General features: G+C 33.9%; 6 protein-coding genes across 6 annotated transcripts; 2 read left to right on the top strand and 4 right to left on the bottom strand.

Moving 5' to 3' along the window:
• Positions 1 to 220: 220 nt before the first annotated feature.
• Positions 221 to 997, bottom strand: MONOS_13898 (uncharacterized protein; the record flags this gene model as incomplete). The annotated part of the gene is made up of 2 exons (XM_067866645.1): positions 221 to 403; positions 770 to 997. The coding sequence occupies 2 exons, from the start codon at positions 995 to 997 to the stop codon at positions 221 to 223; spliced, it is 411 nt and encodes a 136-aa protein (XP_067726384.1).
• A 135-nt stretch (positions 998 to 1,132) lies between these two features.
• On the bottom strand, positions 1,133 to 1,375 carry MONOS_13897 (uncharacterized protein; the record flags this gene model as incomplete). The annotated part of the gene is made up of 1 exon (XM_067866644.1): positions 1,133 to 1,375. One exon carries the CDS (start codon positions 1,373 to 1,375, stop codon positions 1,133 to 1,135), a length of 243 nt encoding a protein of 80 aa, XP_067726383.1.
• A 1,160-nt stretch (positions 1,376 to 2,535) lies between these two features.
• Positions 2,536 to 2,889, bottom strand: MONOS_13896 (uncharacterized protein; the record flags this gene model as incomplete). The annotated part of the gene is made up of 1 exon (XM_067866643.1): positions 2,536 to 2,889. The coding sequence occupies one exon, from the start codon at positions 2,887 to 2,889 to the stop codon at positions 2,536 to 2,538; it is 354 nt and encodes a 117-aa protein (XP_067726382.1).
• Positions 2,890 to 5,403: 2,514 nt separating this feature from the next.
• MONOS_13895 (uncharacterized protein) lies at positions 5,404 to 5,772 on the top strand (the record flags this gene model as incomplete). The annotated part of the gene is made up of 1 exon (XM_067866642.1): positions 5,404 to 5,772. One exon carries the CDS (start codon positions 5,404 to 5,406, stop codon positions 5,770 to 5,772), a length of 369 nt encoding a protein of 122 aa, XP_067726381.1.
• An 839-nt stretch (positions 5,773 to 6,611) lies between these two features.
• On the top strand, positions 6,612 to 6,875 carry MONOS_13894 (uncharacterized protein; the record flags this gene model as incomplete). Its single annotated transcript, XM_067866641.1, has 1 exon — positions 6,612 to 6,875. One exon carries the CDS (start codon positions 6,612 to 6,614, stop codon positions 6,873 to 6,875), a length of 264 nt encoding a protein of 87 aa, XP_067726380.1.
• Positions 6,876 to 16,048: 9,173 nt separating this feature from the next.
• On the bottom strand, positions 16,049 to 16,717 carry MONOS_16430 (uncharacterized protein; the record flags this gene model as incomplete). Its single annotated transcript, XM_067869336.1, has 1 exon — positions 16,049 to 16,717. One exon carries the CDS (start codon positions 16,715 to 16,717, stop codon positions 16,049 to 16,051), a length of 669 nt encoding a protein of 222 aa, XP_067726379.1.

Below are 16,717 nucleotides of genomic sequence, written 5' to 3'. Positions count from 1 at the left end.
TTGATGACTCCAATCACTTGTTAATCTTCTCTTGAAACAAATTTGCCTTCACACTCAGTTCATTGGCCGCTGTGTGAGCGATGAGGTGAGCAAAGGAGGAGGAGGAGGAGGAGGAAGTGGAAGAGGAGGAAGAGGAAGAGAACGATGAAGGAGAAGCAGTAGTTATTGAAGAAGCAGTAGAAGAAGAACGAATATTCTTCGAAACAAACTTATTCAAATCCTACATCGCCATTTTCGATTCCAATTCCAAAGGCAGTGCATATGACTTCTCATCTGAAGACATCAGCTTCCTCTTCACATTCGCACTTGTCTTTCTGGCACTGGCTACTCTGTTCGGAGCAGCCACAATTGGCACCTGGTCGAGTGGGTCAAGCGGACCGAGCGGTCCAAGAAAAGGAAGCGCCTACGATAGGAATGATTGAACGGAAACAGACACAGCGATGGATGCGGCAGCAGGGGAGTGGGTTTCAAGCAGTGTGGAGCTGGTGGAGAAGGAAGGGGAACCAGCTGGGTAGCTGTCTTGAATCAATCAACGGGGGCTGAGGGCAGGCGAGAAGGAGAGGAAAGGCGGAAGCTGAGGATCTCCCAAGGAATGGTTGTTCTGATTATCTGGAGGCATGCTCAATGTGTCTGAAGGGAATAGAGGAAGTTCCCCATCGAAATCGGATTTGAGGCGTGCGGAGTCAGAAAGCTGGCCAGCGGTGAGGTCAGATGGCGTAAACAGCGTGAGGAAGTCTAAACTTGGCAAGAAGCTGAGCACATCAAAAACCGCATTGTCGTCATACAGTCTCACCGATTGTTCGCGGATGACTGAGTCGCAAAAGGCATCATACGCAAATCTTGTGTTGTCTGCTTCACTCCTGTTTTTTGTGTGTTCGAGTGGGAAACCAGCAAGACGGCTCTCAAATTCTGCAGTGGTGATGGCGGCTGAACGGCTGCGCCAGAGATAGCTGTGGCTGATGACGTCTGCGGGAGTGGGGTGGTGTGCGGAGGGCATGAGGGTGGTGAGGTGTATTGAAGAAGAAGAGGAGGAAGAAGAGGAAGAAGAGGAGGAGGAAGTAGAAGAAGAAGAAGAAGATGATGATGATGAAACAACATGAGAAGCATCTTGTGTTGCAACGTTTTAATCATTCTATGCAGAAGCAGCATCAAACGAAGACAACGTCTTTTCCGGTGACATTAGTGCAAGTTGGGGCAGTCCAAACACTTCTACAGCTCCCAGAAGATCCAGAACGCTCTCTCCATTTGCGTGTCCGTGATGACACAATAAAAATGTGGAGCCAGCAATTGCCGCAGTCATCAGAGAAGGTGTGAGTGCTTCGTTAATCGGAGGGGAGGGAGCAGAAATCAACGCAACGGCTGCAGCGGGGGGCATTTCGAGCTCTGATTCAGAGGCAGATGCAGACGCAGATCCCTGAGAAGAAGAGAGAGAAGAAGAAGAAGAAGAAGGAGAATGAGACAGAAGAGGAGGCGAAGAAGGAAGAGGAAGAGAAAGAAGAGGAAGAGGAAGAAGTAAGAGGAGGATGAGGAAGAAGAAGAAAGAAGAAAAAGAAGAAGAAAATGATGATGATAAAGGATTAATAGAAAAATAAGTTCACTTGCGCTGAATGGATTGCTTTGTTTGCATCAGACAGGATGTAGAGAGGAGGAGGGATTGACATCACTTGTGGAGGTGGAAGTGGATGCTGAGGGATTTCTAGCGTGCCAGTTAATGGATCAGGTGAAGAAGAAGAGAAGATAATGAAAAAATGATGAATAAACAAGAATAAAAGCAAGATTAAGAACAAGATTAAGAAGTTGAAATAAAAGAGGAAGGTGATGAAGCAGAAGACGAAGAAGTTCAGAAAAAAGTTGATGCGTTTGCAGATGAAAATGCTGAGAAAGTGAATGGATTTCTAATGATTTGCTCCTGAATCCCACTTTTATTACTGAATTCGGGCAGAAAGTCAAGCAAATTGTGATCAGTATCTTCACAGGCTTATTATTCTCTTTTGTTGATTTCATCTTCTCTTTTGAAAGTTATTAATTAAAGTGTTTTCCTCTCTCTCCTCTTTCTCATCCTTCTTCACTCCCTTTCACTCCTCCTCACCACCCACCTGAATCCACTTTCTTTCCACATACGCTGCACAGTTCAGAAGGATGCTCTGTGGCTCAAACACATCCCTCGTCGCTCACATGCTGCTTGCAAATACACATGCATTGCCCAATCTGATCTTACTAAGAATCACACAAAGGATAGGTTGCGACAAGGAAGAAATAGTTGAAGATGCATGAAAAGAAGATATATTCGATAAATAGGCGGAGCTTGGGCCAGTCATGTTGAAGGACTTCTGTGTGAGTGAAGATGAGTCTGTGGCGGGAGATGAAGGTGTAAATGGCTTCGGTGGAGTTCCAACAAGAATTGAAGGGGCAGACAATTGTGTGTGTGGCAAGGGAGAAAAAGGAGGAGTGGCAAATGTTGAGGGGGCTGTGGTATTTTGAAAATACAGCCGAGCAGATGAGAGTGTACTGTAGAACGCGAAAAAATGTCTGCTGTTATTCATCTTCATCATCACCTCCTTCTACCCTTCTCCTGTCCCTCGACCTCCTTTCTGTTGTTGCCTGCGCAAGTCTTGAGTCGAAAGTGTAAGCTTTCAATGTGGATATCTCGTTTTCCTCATTCATCTTCGTCTTCGCCTTTGGCTTTTCACACTGATTCCCTTTCCTCTGCTCTGAACTCAATTTGCTTCTGAAATCAACCTTCGTTGCATCTTCCATTTTAATGCGCTCTCCTCTCCTCTCCTCTTTCTCTTTCTTTCTCTCTCTCTCTCTCTCTTTGCTCCTTGGCAGTATCGCAAAGCGAGAGCATGAGTGCGATATTGCTGTCAGCTCCTTCCCTCCAACCACCATTTCTCTTTCTATGCCTATTCAGCTTATCCTGCACAGTCGGCGCATGTATTTCGTTCGAAACGCTGAAGCAGAGCTGGATAAACTGCAACGGAAAAGGAAAGCTGTTCAAATGCCCATCCAGCGAAGTTACGAAATGCATTGATAGTGAGGATGATACTGTTGGGAGTAGGAAAATTGGATGAAATAATTTTTGGAAGGTGCAATCAAGCCGCTGATTGAACAACTCACATGCATCTGAAGGTCGACGGTCTGTTCTGACACGAAGTGAAAAGAAATATCACAGAAGAAGAAGGCGAAGAATAAGAAGAAGGCGAGAGGATTGAGAAATGTGAAATCAGTCGAATGATATTTCCAAAGAAAAATATGAGAAGTTCCTGTGACGTTGCTGACTGAATGAAATATCATATTTAACAAGTTAATTTCGCAACGAGTCAAAAACCCAAATTGCAAATATTTTGGCTGATGTTCTGAAATTTATCAATAAAGCTTGATTTATTCAAATCATTTGCTTTTCTTTTTGCGATTTCCTCTCCTTTTGCTTCGAAAATAGAAACTGTTAATATTTCTCAATTTCCTTTCCTTTCCATTTTTCCTCTTCCGTTCAGCTCACAAAATCATCAGAAAATATCAATCCCCTCCTTTTCTTCATCTTTCCCATTTCCTTTCATAAAATCATTTCCTTTCATAAAAAATACCCCTCTTCCAATCAAACACTTCAGAATATTCATCTTCTGTCCCGCTTTTGCCCTCTTTTCCTTTTTTCAAAATCCATTTCTCCAATTTGTCTCAAATATCTTCCTCATCATCCTCAACCACTTCTCAACTTATTTACTGTATTATCTTCTCCAAATCTCCACCTGCTCTTCCCCACCCCTTTGTCTCAGAATTTCTTCCTTTCAAAAACCTCTCTCGAAACATTAACATTCCAAAGAACACTCAACTCCCACCCCCTGCCACAAATAATATTCTTCCATCTCTTTTCTGCCCCATATATCTCCTGTGCAAGGTGTTGATGAGATAAACATCAAATACTTCTTTTGGATGGTTGAGAATATTATTAAAGGAGATGATCATAACAAAAACAGAAAAAACACCTCTGGACATCCACCACAATGTGCACGGGCTAAGAAGACCCTCCAGTGAGATATGCAATGTATTTTGTGGAGATGCGTTCCATGCTGTATTTGACCATTCTGAGACTGAAACGATGAGATTGAATTTTTGAATGATGATTGTTGTGGAAATGAGTGTGTTTGGCAAAAAGCAGTCGAAGAGCAGTTTGGTATTATTTTGTTTTTCTTTATATGATATTTGCCTTTTGATGTTTTTTGTGTTGTTTTCATGGCAGGAGGTGGAAAAGAATGAAAATGAATGAAAGCGAGATAGCTCATTGTTTGGGTTGTCCATCGAGTTGAGAGATAGAATTCATATGGAAAGTGTGCAAGATGAAGAGATTGAGATGGAAATTGGCTGCAAATTTTTCTAGAAGCTAATTGGATTTGAATTGAGAAAGATGGAATTGAAAAAAAGCAAAAATCTTTCATATTTCAGAATAGCAAGCAATTAGTGAACTCAAAAGAAGGTAATGATTATTGGAAAGGCTGCTTTGCGAATCGCTTTGCCAGAGCTGTCGAAAATTATTGTTTTCAACAAATGCTTTTATTTCTTTAGCATCAATTTCTAAATTTCTTTGCAACAACATCATAATACAAATTTTTATATAAAAATTAGATTGATTATGTATTGTGATTATTGTTTTAATGTTTAAAAAACCAGTAAACTTTTGTTTTGCTCAGTTAATTTAAGTTTCGATATTTTGCGAATAATTTTTTAATGTTTTTTTGAAAATAAGTAATAAAAACAATTGTAAACAAATTAAAATCAGCAAACAAATAAAAATAATAATATATTGAACGATATTTTCGCATAATTAGACAAAAATATTTTCGATTCAACCACACCCTTAAAGAAAATTTTTTATGATCAAACGTCGGAATTTTTTATGATATCAAAAAAAATCACCCAATTTTCAAATCAATATAAAAGATCGCATTTTTCACATAATTTTTTTAACGTAAGCCTGGGTGACTTAAGACTTTTGTCTGAAGGAAATCAACTTTTGACTGACTTTAAAAATTCTTGAAGTCAAAAAGCATTTATATCTCATCAAAATTATTCAAAAGTTTAACAGTTTATCGTTCACACACTTAAAAAAATCAAAGGAAAATGAAAAATTTAAATAGAACATTAAATAATCGATACTTTTTTTTTGAAATAAAGAACACGTTAATGGGTTTTGACCGGATCAATTTTTTGGAAATTGCCTAAGTCACAGACTGGTCGATCTTTTTTTGACTTTGTCAAATTTTTGTGTCAACACCCAACATAATTGAATGTTAAAATCATTTGAGTGAATTTCTATATGCCTTTATGGATAAACATATTAAATGCATCGTTTTTTGATTGACTTATTCACTTTGAATAACTAAAACACACTTTAAAGTGTATCTTCAAATGACCAGATTAACAAAATTTAGTGAAAAGAAAAAAGATGAAACCATGAATGAATCTTCTTCAATTCATTCAGCTGCTTCCTCCTGCTCTTCTTCTTCTGAAAGTTTTTCTTCAACATGCTTGACATCTTCTCAAACGCTTGTTTTCGAAGATAATTCTCATGACTCACTTGAAGATTCAATAGAAGACGGAACAGATGAAATAGAATATGGGACAGATGATGTGGAGGTGCTGTTTTCAAACCAGAAGATCAATTTTACTTATCAACTGGAACCAGAAAAGAAAAAGAAGTTTGTAATCAAGTGGTATGTTCCATATGATTTAACTGAGATACACGAATTAGACAAAGTTTTGAAAGATACGTTGTAACAGTATAATCAAATCAATCAAAAGAGATCAGGGATTTATGTTTCAAACTGTTTCTGGATTTTTTGAATGAAGCACCAAGCTTCATATTTGAAGACGAAACACAAAAGTTCTACGTAGAGATCATAAAGAAAGAACTTATTCAAACAATTTTCTCAAACATCTTTTTTTCATTTGTTTTTTCCCTATACAGCGAAGCAAGCTGCGAATGTGTCTTTTCAAGGATGAAAAGGATCTCTGGTGACAGAAGGCATTCCCTTTCTCAAGAAGCTCTAAATGCTTTTTTAACTATTTAGCCTTTTGACAAAAGTATTTTCATTTCACAATTCTTTCAATAAATTCTAAAAAAAAAACAAATCATCTGTTTTCTTTCTTGATTTTTCCAAAAACCATCAATCAATATTTTCATGAATATGCTGCATATTTAAAAATAGTTCTTGTAAAGCGTTAATATCAATGAGCAAATAAAAAGAAGAACATCTGAAAGAGGAAACTGAATGCAATATTCATTATGAACGTTAACGAGAAAAAAAATGAATTGTTAATCCCACTCTTTCACTCAAATCTCACTTCTGTTGTGTGAAAATGTTCGAAACGTTGTCATAACTTCCAACATATCATGTTTGCTTTGCATTCTGTCTTCTCATCGGCTTTGTGCATATCTCTATGCCTTCTGAATTCCATTATTACTTGCTGATTTTACAATTTTATTTTAACGCTTCACTGATATTTCCTCTTCTATTGCAACTTCTTATCCTTCTTCGTCATATTCTTCTTTTTCACTCACTTCTTTCCCAACGGAGCTATCGTCCTTTCCCACACCCACTCCACCGATCGTTGCTATGTTTCCCCTCATCCCACATCCAGTCATCCATCTCGTTTCCTGCGATCAGCTGAAAGAGGCTGTGCTGTTAACCATCTACGACTGCTTCTCTCTTGGCAAAGACGACCTATCGCTTTTGAGAGCAGCACTCATCACATCAGACATCATTCCCATTGGAACAGATGAAAGCACTACCACAGATGAAGAAGGAAGTGTTGGAAAAAATGAAGGAATGAAACAACAGAATGACTCTAGCGATAAATCGTCATCGCCATCATTGTAATAGTCTTCTTCATCTTTTTCCTTTTCTTCGTTTCTTCTCAATTCATCAGTCGAATTCCAAAGCAGCACGTCTCAGCTGCCTTTTGTATCAACCCCGCTTCACTCTCCAAACGCAGCACCTGATCTGTCCAGTTGTGGCTTTTCTCTCTTCTATAATACTTCAACCATGAATGTCGAGATTGCTCAAAACAGTAATTCCAATGGATCTTATTCGCTTTCCTCTTCCTCTCCTCCCTTTTGCGTATCTTCTTCTTTCTCTTCTTCTTTCTCTTCTTCTGCTATCTCAAATCTGTTGCCTTCTCTCTCCAATAATAATACCATATCTCCAATGGCTTCTTCATCTTATTCGTCGGTTGTTGGCTCGCCTAGTTCTCAATCCCATCTCTTTCCTGATGCTTTCCCACAAACAACCAGCTCTTCCACCTCCTCTTTCCCTTCTTCTCCGTATTCATCTTCGTATGTGTAATTTTCTCTGCCAAATTCTTTAGTTGCTCGCTTCCCTGTTGCTTTTTCCCCTTTGTGTTCTTGTCTTCTGTTGTGGTTTTAATCCGTTTGAGCACATTCAACTGAGAGAGTGAATGAAGAATGGAGAAATTGAGGCGAAGAAGGAGAAGCTGGAATGGACGATGCACAGAGGGAAAGAAAAAGAGAAGAAGAAGAGGTCGAACATTCATTTACCAACGAAAAGGATAGTGAAGATTGCACATGTTACAATGAAGCAGACACAATCTCAAATAAGCATAAAAGTCATTCATTGTTCCATGTTGAAACAACAAGCTGCAGAACACCGAAGGTAGTTGAAAAAGATACAAAGCGGTTTTCTGAGTCATGTGGCATGGACTTAGTCCCTCCTATCTCGTTTGAGTTTCCCTGGCAGCATTGCTCTTCTTTTTGCTCTGTTAAGTACCTTTCGCAGTTGGTGGCCGGCTCTCAACCAGCTTCATGTTCTTCTTCATCTTCGTGTTCATTATCATCTTCTTCCTTTCATTCAAAAAATATTTTCAATCTTCTCGATTCCATTTCCTTTCAAAGTCCCCCAGGAAACAGTGCTCTTCATTCTCTTTCTCCTCTTATTTCGCCTTCTAATTCTTATTTTTATATGTATTTTTTCCTTCATCAATATATTTCTTCTTTTCCATTTCATTTTTGTCTTTATCTCTGATGCAGATATCAAATGTGAAGAAATTTATTCAGATGATGTGAATGAAGAAGAAGAAGTTGTGTGAAATGTTGTTGATGTATTTGAAGAAGAAGAAGAAGAAGATGCAGAAGAAGTGAAAGAATAGAATGAGTTGTTTGTAAAATGAAAGATGAGTGTGAATTCACGTTAATGGAGAAATTCAATCGAATTTTCTTCTTCAGGATTTTGCCTTCTTTGGCAAATAATATCCTTTGAATGCATAACAATTTCAATTTGATTCTTTCTCTCTTTCCAACAAAAAATTGGAAACATAGGTCAATCTCTTTTTCATTCCATCTTTTCTTCTTTAACTTCCCCTCTTTCTCAAAAAAATCTTCTTTCCTCAAAAATAATTCTTCGCCAAAGCCCAATGCCAAGCATCTTCGAAATATCTCGCATTTCATCTGTCTGTCTGTATTTTTCCTTCTCAACTTTTCTTCTTTTTCTTCAAAGCCATCTTATCACTCATTCTTTCAACAGTCAAAATGAAAAAATAATTACTTCAAAAAAATAACAACAACAAACCTTCAGAACCTATTTTTAAGCCAATGTCTATATTGAATTCCATTGGCACCTGTTTCCCTCCAATAAAAATACACATTATTCCTTCGTTTTCAAGTGTTTCATCATCTGATTCTCCATTTTCTCTTTTACGTCTCTTCTTCCTGTGGACTTTCTTTATGAATTCGTTGAACAAACTCGAAATTCATCAAGGATAATAAGATATTCCACTATTTGTTTATTTTCGAAAAGTTCCACTGATTCACAAAAAGAAAAACATTTATAGATAATAGGCAAATACAACAATATGCAAACCAATTAGCTATCATTGACTGCAAGCGTGAAATTGCACAATTATTTTTCTCATATTGAGCGTTATAAGAATTATGGTTTAATGTTTTTTCTTTAATGGAAAAATGAAATTCATTACTAATCATTATTGAAAATAGCCAAACAATTTTATTCTTAAAAATACATGTTTATTGCATCAAAAATCAAGAGAGAGAGAAAAAAAACCAATTGACGTGAAAAAATGCTGTTGACTGACGTAACCGTCTATTATTCAATCAGTCAACCAGGCCTATTTTAACGAGTATCAAATTGTACTTATGTGGTATCCAAAGCTCGATAATGCTATTTCATACATTCTTTAGAAGATACCAGAGTGGAAACAGAAATTTGTTCGAAATATGAAATTTTTGAAGTATTTGAAAATAAAACATTTGCGTCTTTTCAAAAAAAATTACCCATATGTCCAACTTCGAACCTACAGAAGATGCGTTTCAACATAATTATGATAATGGAAAAGGAGACGATGAAGCAGATGTTCCCCATATTGAGCAGGAAGAAGTTGATATTCATGAGGAAGATATTGACAATCCAGGAAATGGAACAAATGTTAGCGAATATTCAGAATGATTACAATTTTGATCATTATCAAGTATTTTTATTATTTTTTCACAACTTTGAAAACTGATATAACAAAAACCAGCTATTATTCACATGTTATAAATGCATTACAACAATTTGTAAATAAAAACAAAGTTGTCTGAATTATTTTTGGCTTGTAAGGAAAAGTGAGCATATGCCCAATATGGATGTATTTCATAAATTTCTTTTTGAATTATCAGATATCAATCAAAATGTGAAAGTAAAAAATAAATAGAAAAAGATGAGAAAAGAGAAAAAAATAACACAAAGTCAAACATATTATGTGATCCCATTAGCAGCGCATTGTTCAATGCAACAATCAACCTTCAGTTCTTTCGCATTCTTCCGAAAAAAAAAAAAAAAAAAAAAAAAAAAAAAAAAAATAGACAGATTCAATTATTTAATAAAAAGATTGATCATAAAATTATGTTGATGAAAAATTTGAAGATATATCAAAGAACTGCTCCACCAAAAAGTGTAATTTTTTAATGCTATTTATTTCCATGCAATTATTGTTCAAAATATCTTTTTATTGAAGGAGGAATAATTAAACATTTATGGACTTTTCTCATTATCTCATCGTATTTTCTCTTCCAATCCACATCCTTTCCCACCTCTCCCACTTCTTTTGAATCTTCTCCCCTAAAACCCAGCTCATTCATACTCACTTCCCCCATCTCTCTGCACTTCGTCAATCGCTTCATCAATTTCTCCAAAACTCATCCATTCGCAAGTCCCCCCAAATTGTGCTGCTTCTGATCGCACTTGATGATTCCTTCCGTTTCCTTCAAACATCACTCGCTGTCTGTCTCAAATTAATAATAAATTCATTTCAAAAAAAAGCTATTAACTGAACACACACACGCCCACGAAGAATCTCCAATGATGCTTTTTCAAAGATATTAAACTTTAAAGATTAACTAACGAAGAATAAACCCACAATTATTTTTAATAACCATTAAAAAAGATCGACATTTCTCTTTTAAACAAATCACTTCAAAAATGTATTATTTGAATAAATTGTGGTGAATGTTATTGATGAAGTCTATTTAAAATATTTTTATTTAATTTAATTTTATTTGTCAAAATTTTTTTGAAAAGTACCTTTTGTTTAATTTTCAAATAAAATATAAATTTCATATTTCGATCAAATTTTCGTTCCCACTCACCAAATTTTGCTGTCATGAAAACACAATCTTGACAATGTTATTATTTTATTTCAAGTGAAGTTTCGTAAGTGGGAACAGAAATTTGATCGAAATATAAAATTTTTTCTTTATTTGAAAAATAAACAAAAGGAACTTTTCAAAAAAATTTTGACATTTTATTCAGTTTTATTTTATTTTTCTAAAAAAGAATTTTTTTTGTGACGGAAGAGGCTTCAAGTGATTTATCACATCACAGAGGAATACCTTTTTAGTTTAAATTCGCCAATCAATTAAAAGTCTCAAACAAGTTTTAACAATATGAAATACTTTTTAACAAGATTTACGATTTAATTTCCTGGTTTGTTATTATGTTTTAATCCACAACTCATCGAATTATTTCGGTTTTTTTGTTTATTCTGGTGGATATTTTCGTAATCATATATTTTCACTGTTAAATTTTGATTAGAATAAAAGTAGAAAATACACAAAAATGAACCCTAAAAAGTGAAAGATCTATGTAATGATGTGTGGATGATTTATTTTGAATCAATACCTTTTTTCGGGGTGTTGATTTTTCAAAGATTGTTCGCTTTTTGAAAGATAATTTCAATTCAAAAGAGAAAAAACATGAAAATTTTTTTAAAAACAAATGGTTTTTCCGAATTAAAGATTAAAATGCATTCAATCAACCTTTTCACTTTTCAATTTTTTTTATTGATATTCAAGAAATAATTCTGAACCGAAAATTATGTATGAAAAAATATGATTTCAAAAATTATCACTCGTGTCGATAATTTTTTCTAATCAAACGATGGCTTTTGAAATGATTGATAAACATTTCGAATATAAATGCAAATCACGTAGCAAAGGACAAAGAATTTTCATAAAAAAACACCCCGAAAAAAGTTAGGATCTTAATAACAATCACTTCTTTTTTGAAAAGTTTTTTCAGCCAACGAAGCCTTTTACAAAAATATGAAGTCTATTTTCATGAACAACATGCATATCCAGTTTTATCTTTATGTTCTTTTATTGGATAATTTATTTTTTCTTGATATTTTCAAATTTCATTTTTCCATTTACATGAAAACACCAAATTGATCATTTCTAATCTGAGATCGGGTGAAATATTTTTCTTCAGGTACACCAATAATAATTCTAATTCGAAAAAAAATAATTCAATTTCGAAAATTAATAATTCAAATTCGGAATTAATAATTCGAAATCGAAAAAAAATAATTCGATTTCGGAATTAATATTTCAAATTCGAAAATTAATAATTCGAATTCGGAATTAATAATTCGAAATCGAAAAAAAATAATTCGATTTCGGAATTAATATTTCAAATTCGAAAATTAATATTTCAAATTCGAAAATTAATAATTCAAATTCGGAATTAATAATTCGAATTCGGAAATTAATAATTCGATTTCGAAAATTAATAATTCAAATTCGAAACGTGAATTTTTTTAATTTGTGGAATGAATAACTTGTGTTTGGGGTTTTAAATTCTTTTAATTTTTATCTCATCAGCAAATTTTGTTTATCAATATTTGAAAAATGATGCATTTTCATTAAAAATTTTCTTTCATTCTGAATGAAGATTTATTGATTGAAGTTAATTTGAAAAGGAAAGAAATACATTTTCTTATTAAAAATTGATGATTTTAATATATTTACCAATGAAACAATCACATTATTGTGAAGAAATAATACTATAATCGTGATTAAATTTTTTCAATTTTTATTAGGTTATTCAATAGAATGAATTTTTATAAGATTAATATTATTTGAGTAATGATTTTCGAAAATGAAAAAAAATTTAAAAAATTGATTTATTGATTGTTGCAATAAAAAAAACAGTTTTCTATGCGTAATAAAATTTGATTGGTCAAAAAAATAACTTTTCCTTTTCTGAAATCCATTCTCGAGATAAATTAAAAATTTAAGTTTTTAATGAATTTCGAAATTGAAATAATCATTTTCGAAATTGAATTATTCTTTTTCGAAATTGAATTATTCTTTTTCGAAATCGAATTATTAATTTCCGAATTCGAATTATTAATTCCGAATTTGAATTATTAATTTTCGAAATTGAAATATTAATTCCGAAATCGAATTATTTTTTTTCGATTTCGAATTATTAATTCCGAATTCGAATTATTAATTTTCGAAATTGAAATATTAATTCCGAAATCGAATTATTTTTTTTCGATTTCGAATTATTAATTCCGAATTTGAATTATTAATTTTCGAAATTGAAATATTAATTCCGAAATCGAATTATTTTTTTTCGATTTCGAATTATTAATTCCGAATTCGAATTATTAATTTTCGAATTTGAAATATTAATTCCGAAATCGAATTATTTTTTTTCGATTTCGAATTATTAATTCCGAATTCGAATTATTAATTTTCGAATTTGAAATATTAATTTTCGAATTTGAAATATTAATTCCGAAATCGAATTATTAATTTTCGAAATCGAATTATTTTTTTTCGATTTCGAATTATTAATTCCGAATTTGAATTATTAATTTTCGAAATCGAATTATTTTTTTTCGATTTCGAATTATTAATTCCGAATTCGAATTATTAATTTTCGAAATTGAAATATTAATTCCGAAATCGAATTATTTTTTTTCGATTTCGAATTATTAATTCCGAATTCGAATTATTAATTTTCGAAATTGAAATATTAATTCCGAAATCGAATTATTTTTTTTCGATTTCGAATTATTAATTCCGAATTCGAATTATTAATTTTCGAATTTGAAATATTAATTTTCGAATTTGAAATATTAATTCCGAAATCGAATTATTAATTCCGAATTCGAATTATTAATTTTCGAAATTGAAATATTAATTCCGAAATCGAATTATTTTTTTTCGATTTCGAATTATTAATTCCGAATTCGAATTATTAATTTTCGAAATCGAATTATTTTTTTTCGATTTCGAATTATTAATTCCGAATTTGAAGGCATAGGTCTATTTTGTACCAGTTTGGAAAGGCTTTTTTAAATTTTTTTATTAACGTATTATTAATTCTCATAATTATTGCAAGCAAACAGCTGATGGAAAAAGTCAAAATTCTTCCATCAAAAAATTGATATTTTTTCTATTTTTTCTCAACCCATAATATTTTCCTATTGATCGCAAAGAATTAAAAATTCAATTTTTGACTTTGTGATGCTCAAAGCAACTGTTCAATGCAATAATTGGAGAAGAAATAATATTATCGCTGTTTTCTCAAGTAAATATTTACAAGTATTATTTTTCATTTGAAAATTTTCAGCTGATTCAATGTTTGAAATTTATTCTTGTGCATACACAATTATAGTTGTACTTTGGACAATATCGAAAACAACACTTTTCAAAGGTAATTCTGTTGTTGATTTCAAATAATATTCTTTTATAATGATATTCAAATTGTGATTATTTTCATCTTGTTATTAATTCCACGTTGAACAGCTGATACGATGAAAGATCGATTTAACGCTGTTTTTGAAAGAAAGGATTTTAATAGGATGGGAGAGAGCAAGCAGCGAAAAAGATAATTAGGGAGAGGATGTGAAGAGGCTGGATAAGAAGAATTAATAGAAATGAAATGCGAGAGAAAAGAATAGACGAGATAAAGCAGAAAAATTCTTGGTGATAAGGAAGAAAAAGGTGTGAACTGAACGATATAAACCACAAAGGCCATTATTAAGAGTTGGATGGAAAAGAAGTTTATCATCTGTTTGATTTGATATTCCATGAGCTGGTGCAAAAGAATTGTCGAACAGATGGAAGTGACAATGAAGAACCAATGTGTAAAGATAAATTGGTCCAGAATGCTTGATCTTTGTTTTGATATTGCACATTGATGGAAAGCTGTGTGAAGAGGAAGAAGAAATAGAATTGTGAAGTGAAGAAGTTGCGATGAGTGAATAAAAAGGAGCTGTTGCAGGTTCGTGTGTGTGATGGCTCCATGCCTGGCAAGATTGTTGTAAATGACGATGGAGGTGATCGACGCTGTGTGTGTTTTGGAGCTGAAATGCCGGAAATAGATAATAGAAGATAAGAGAGAAAAGATTGAAGGATAAATTGTTGGCTGTTGGAAGCAAAGCTGAGGCCAGGATGAGCCCTTTCGAAGCAAGTTGAAAAGTTGAGAAGATATTGGATAAATATACTCCCCATGGAGTGGTGGTGGATGAAGAGTAGACGCAACAGGAAATATAGGCTGGAGGACTTGGCTTTTGAGAATTTGAGGAAATGTGATAGAGACGGAGATAGAGAATTTTGAAACAACAGAGTTTAATTGAACGAGAAGAGAAGGAAGAAGAGAAGAATGAAAGAAAAAGGCTAAGACAAAGAGGCATTTGATATATGGAATACAGAAAAGAGACGAGGAAACTTCATTTGTTTGTGAAAACTTCTGAGTCATTGATTTCATAATATCCAAATTCTGTCATATTGATTTTTTTGTATTTTAATAACTTTGTTGTTAACTTTTTTCAAATCTTCAATAACAATTCATTAATGCATTTTCTTTTATTCTTTGACCATTCTGTCATATTTTTATTCATGTTTCAGTGTGGCATTTAAAGACAAAACGAAACACACAGGAGAAACAGCGTGCGAAAATCCCTTTTTAAACTGCATTGACAGATAAACGCTTTTTCAAAGGTTCTGAGTTGAATTTTGGAGAATCACCTCATATAGAAAACTTTAAATCCAACATTTCACCATTTTTGAAGAAATTTTTTATTAAAGAGAAACAAAAAAGTTCAATGGATGTATTTGTTTTTAAAAAAATTAATTGTTAAAAGACGAAGTGTCTTGAAAAAATTGTTTTTCCATTGAGGAGGAATGGATCACAGCTCTTTCTGAAGTCTGAAATTTGATTTTTTGAGGTGGAACAGCTGATGAACTGCTGAGTTTTTAAGTATATCTGGCTGTGCCTGTAAGTGAATAATATTTGTAATTCATCCTTCAACATTCTACGCCTTCAAAATGCTGTAGCTGGATGTGCGAGTGTGTTTGTGGGTTGCTCTATTTCTTTTGCTTTTTTCAATCTTTTTACTGCAGATGTGATAGAGGTATGCCATTTTGTTTGTCTCTCGATAAAGCCGTTGAAGTCACACATTCTGTGGTGTTTATGTCGCAATTTGTTTCTCAGCAGGGCTCAGTTGATGATGTTTTGCAACAGAAGAATTTTCTCCAAGATCCCAGTGCTTGGGTGAACTCAAACATCGGAGAAGGCGATGAGAACGATGAAAACGGAGATTGGGAGAGGTGCAGCGTGGAGACGAGGGAATGCGGCAGATTTTTATTTTTTCATCTCAACGGCAGTTATTGGTGGTTGTGATTAAGCCAGCACAAATACGGATACTGAGGTTGGATGCTCTCCTTCAGACCTGGGATTTGATGTTATTTCAGCCAGCGAAAATATTTCGACTCCAACTGTCTTCTCATCACACTGAACAGCTTTGTCGATGAAGAAATAAGAGAATTATTTGCAATCACACTCACTGTCTTCCCTTTCCCTGTTATTATTATCTTCTTTTCCCCAGCATTGATTGTGGCCCCTTCGCTCACATGCTTCCCACTCAGCACTGTGATTGTCGAGCTCAGCTGTGCCATGCTCGACTCCGCTGCATACCCCACTGTCTTGCACGGTGCTGACTCGCTCATCCCACACAGGTTGTTTGCGTCATCCCCACTCACCCCAACATATCTATCTTTCATCCCCTCCTTCAGCCAGCCCTTCTTTTGTGTTTCCTGATACACCCAATTGTTTCCGTTATAATATTGGTAGTACACTCTCTTATCATTAGTATTTGTTGTGTACGATTCATAGAACGGGTTATTCGATGAGAAGAGATTGTAATAATCTTCAAAATACACATCATGGCCATATGGAGTGGAGGCGTTGCAATTGCAATCGTGGAAGAAGAAGAAATAGCAATAAAGGTTGTTGCTTGGAGCTGTTTGTTGGTTTGGATTGAAACACAATCCTCCGCCAGTTGATGTTGCGTTGCACGAAATAAGCTGAAGGCTCCGCATTTTGAATGTAGCCGGAACATTGTAACAATACAT

The sequence above is a fragment of the Monocercomonoides exilis genome (genome assembly GCF_001643675.1).
Source record: "Monocercomonoides exilis strain PA203 chromosome Unknown scaffold26-1319188, whole genome shotgun sequence".
Classification (NCBI taxonomy): domain Eukaryota; phylum Preaxostyla; order Oxymonadida; family Polymastigidae; genus Monocercomonoides; species Monocercomonoides exilis.
Note: the sequence above shows the minus strand (reverse complement) of the source record. Positions and strands in the feature narration are given on the sequence as shown.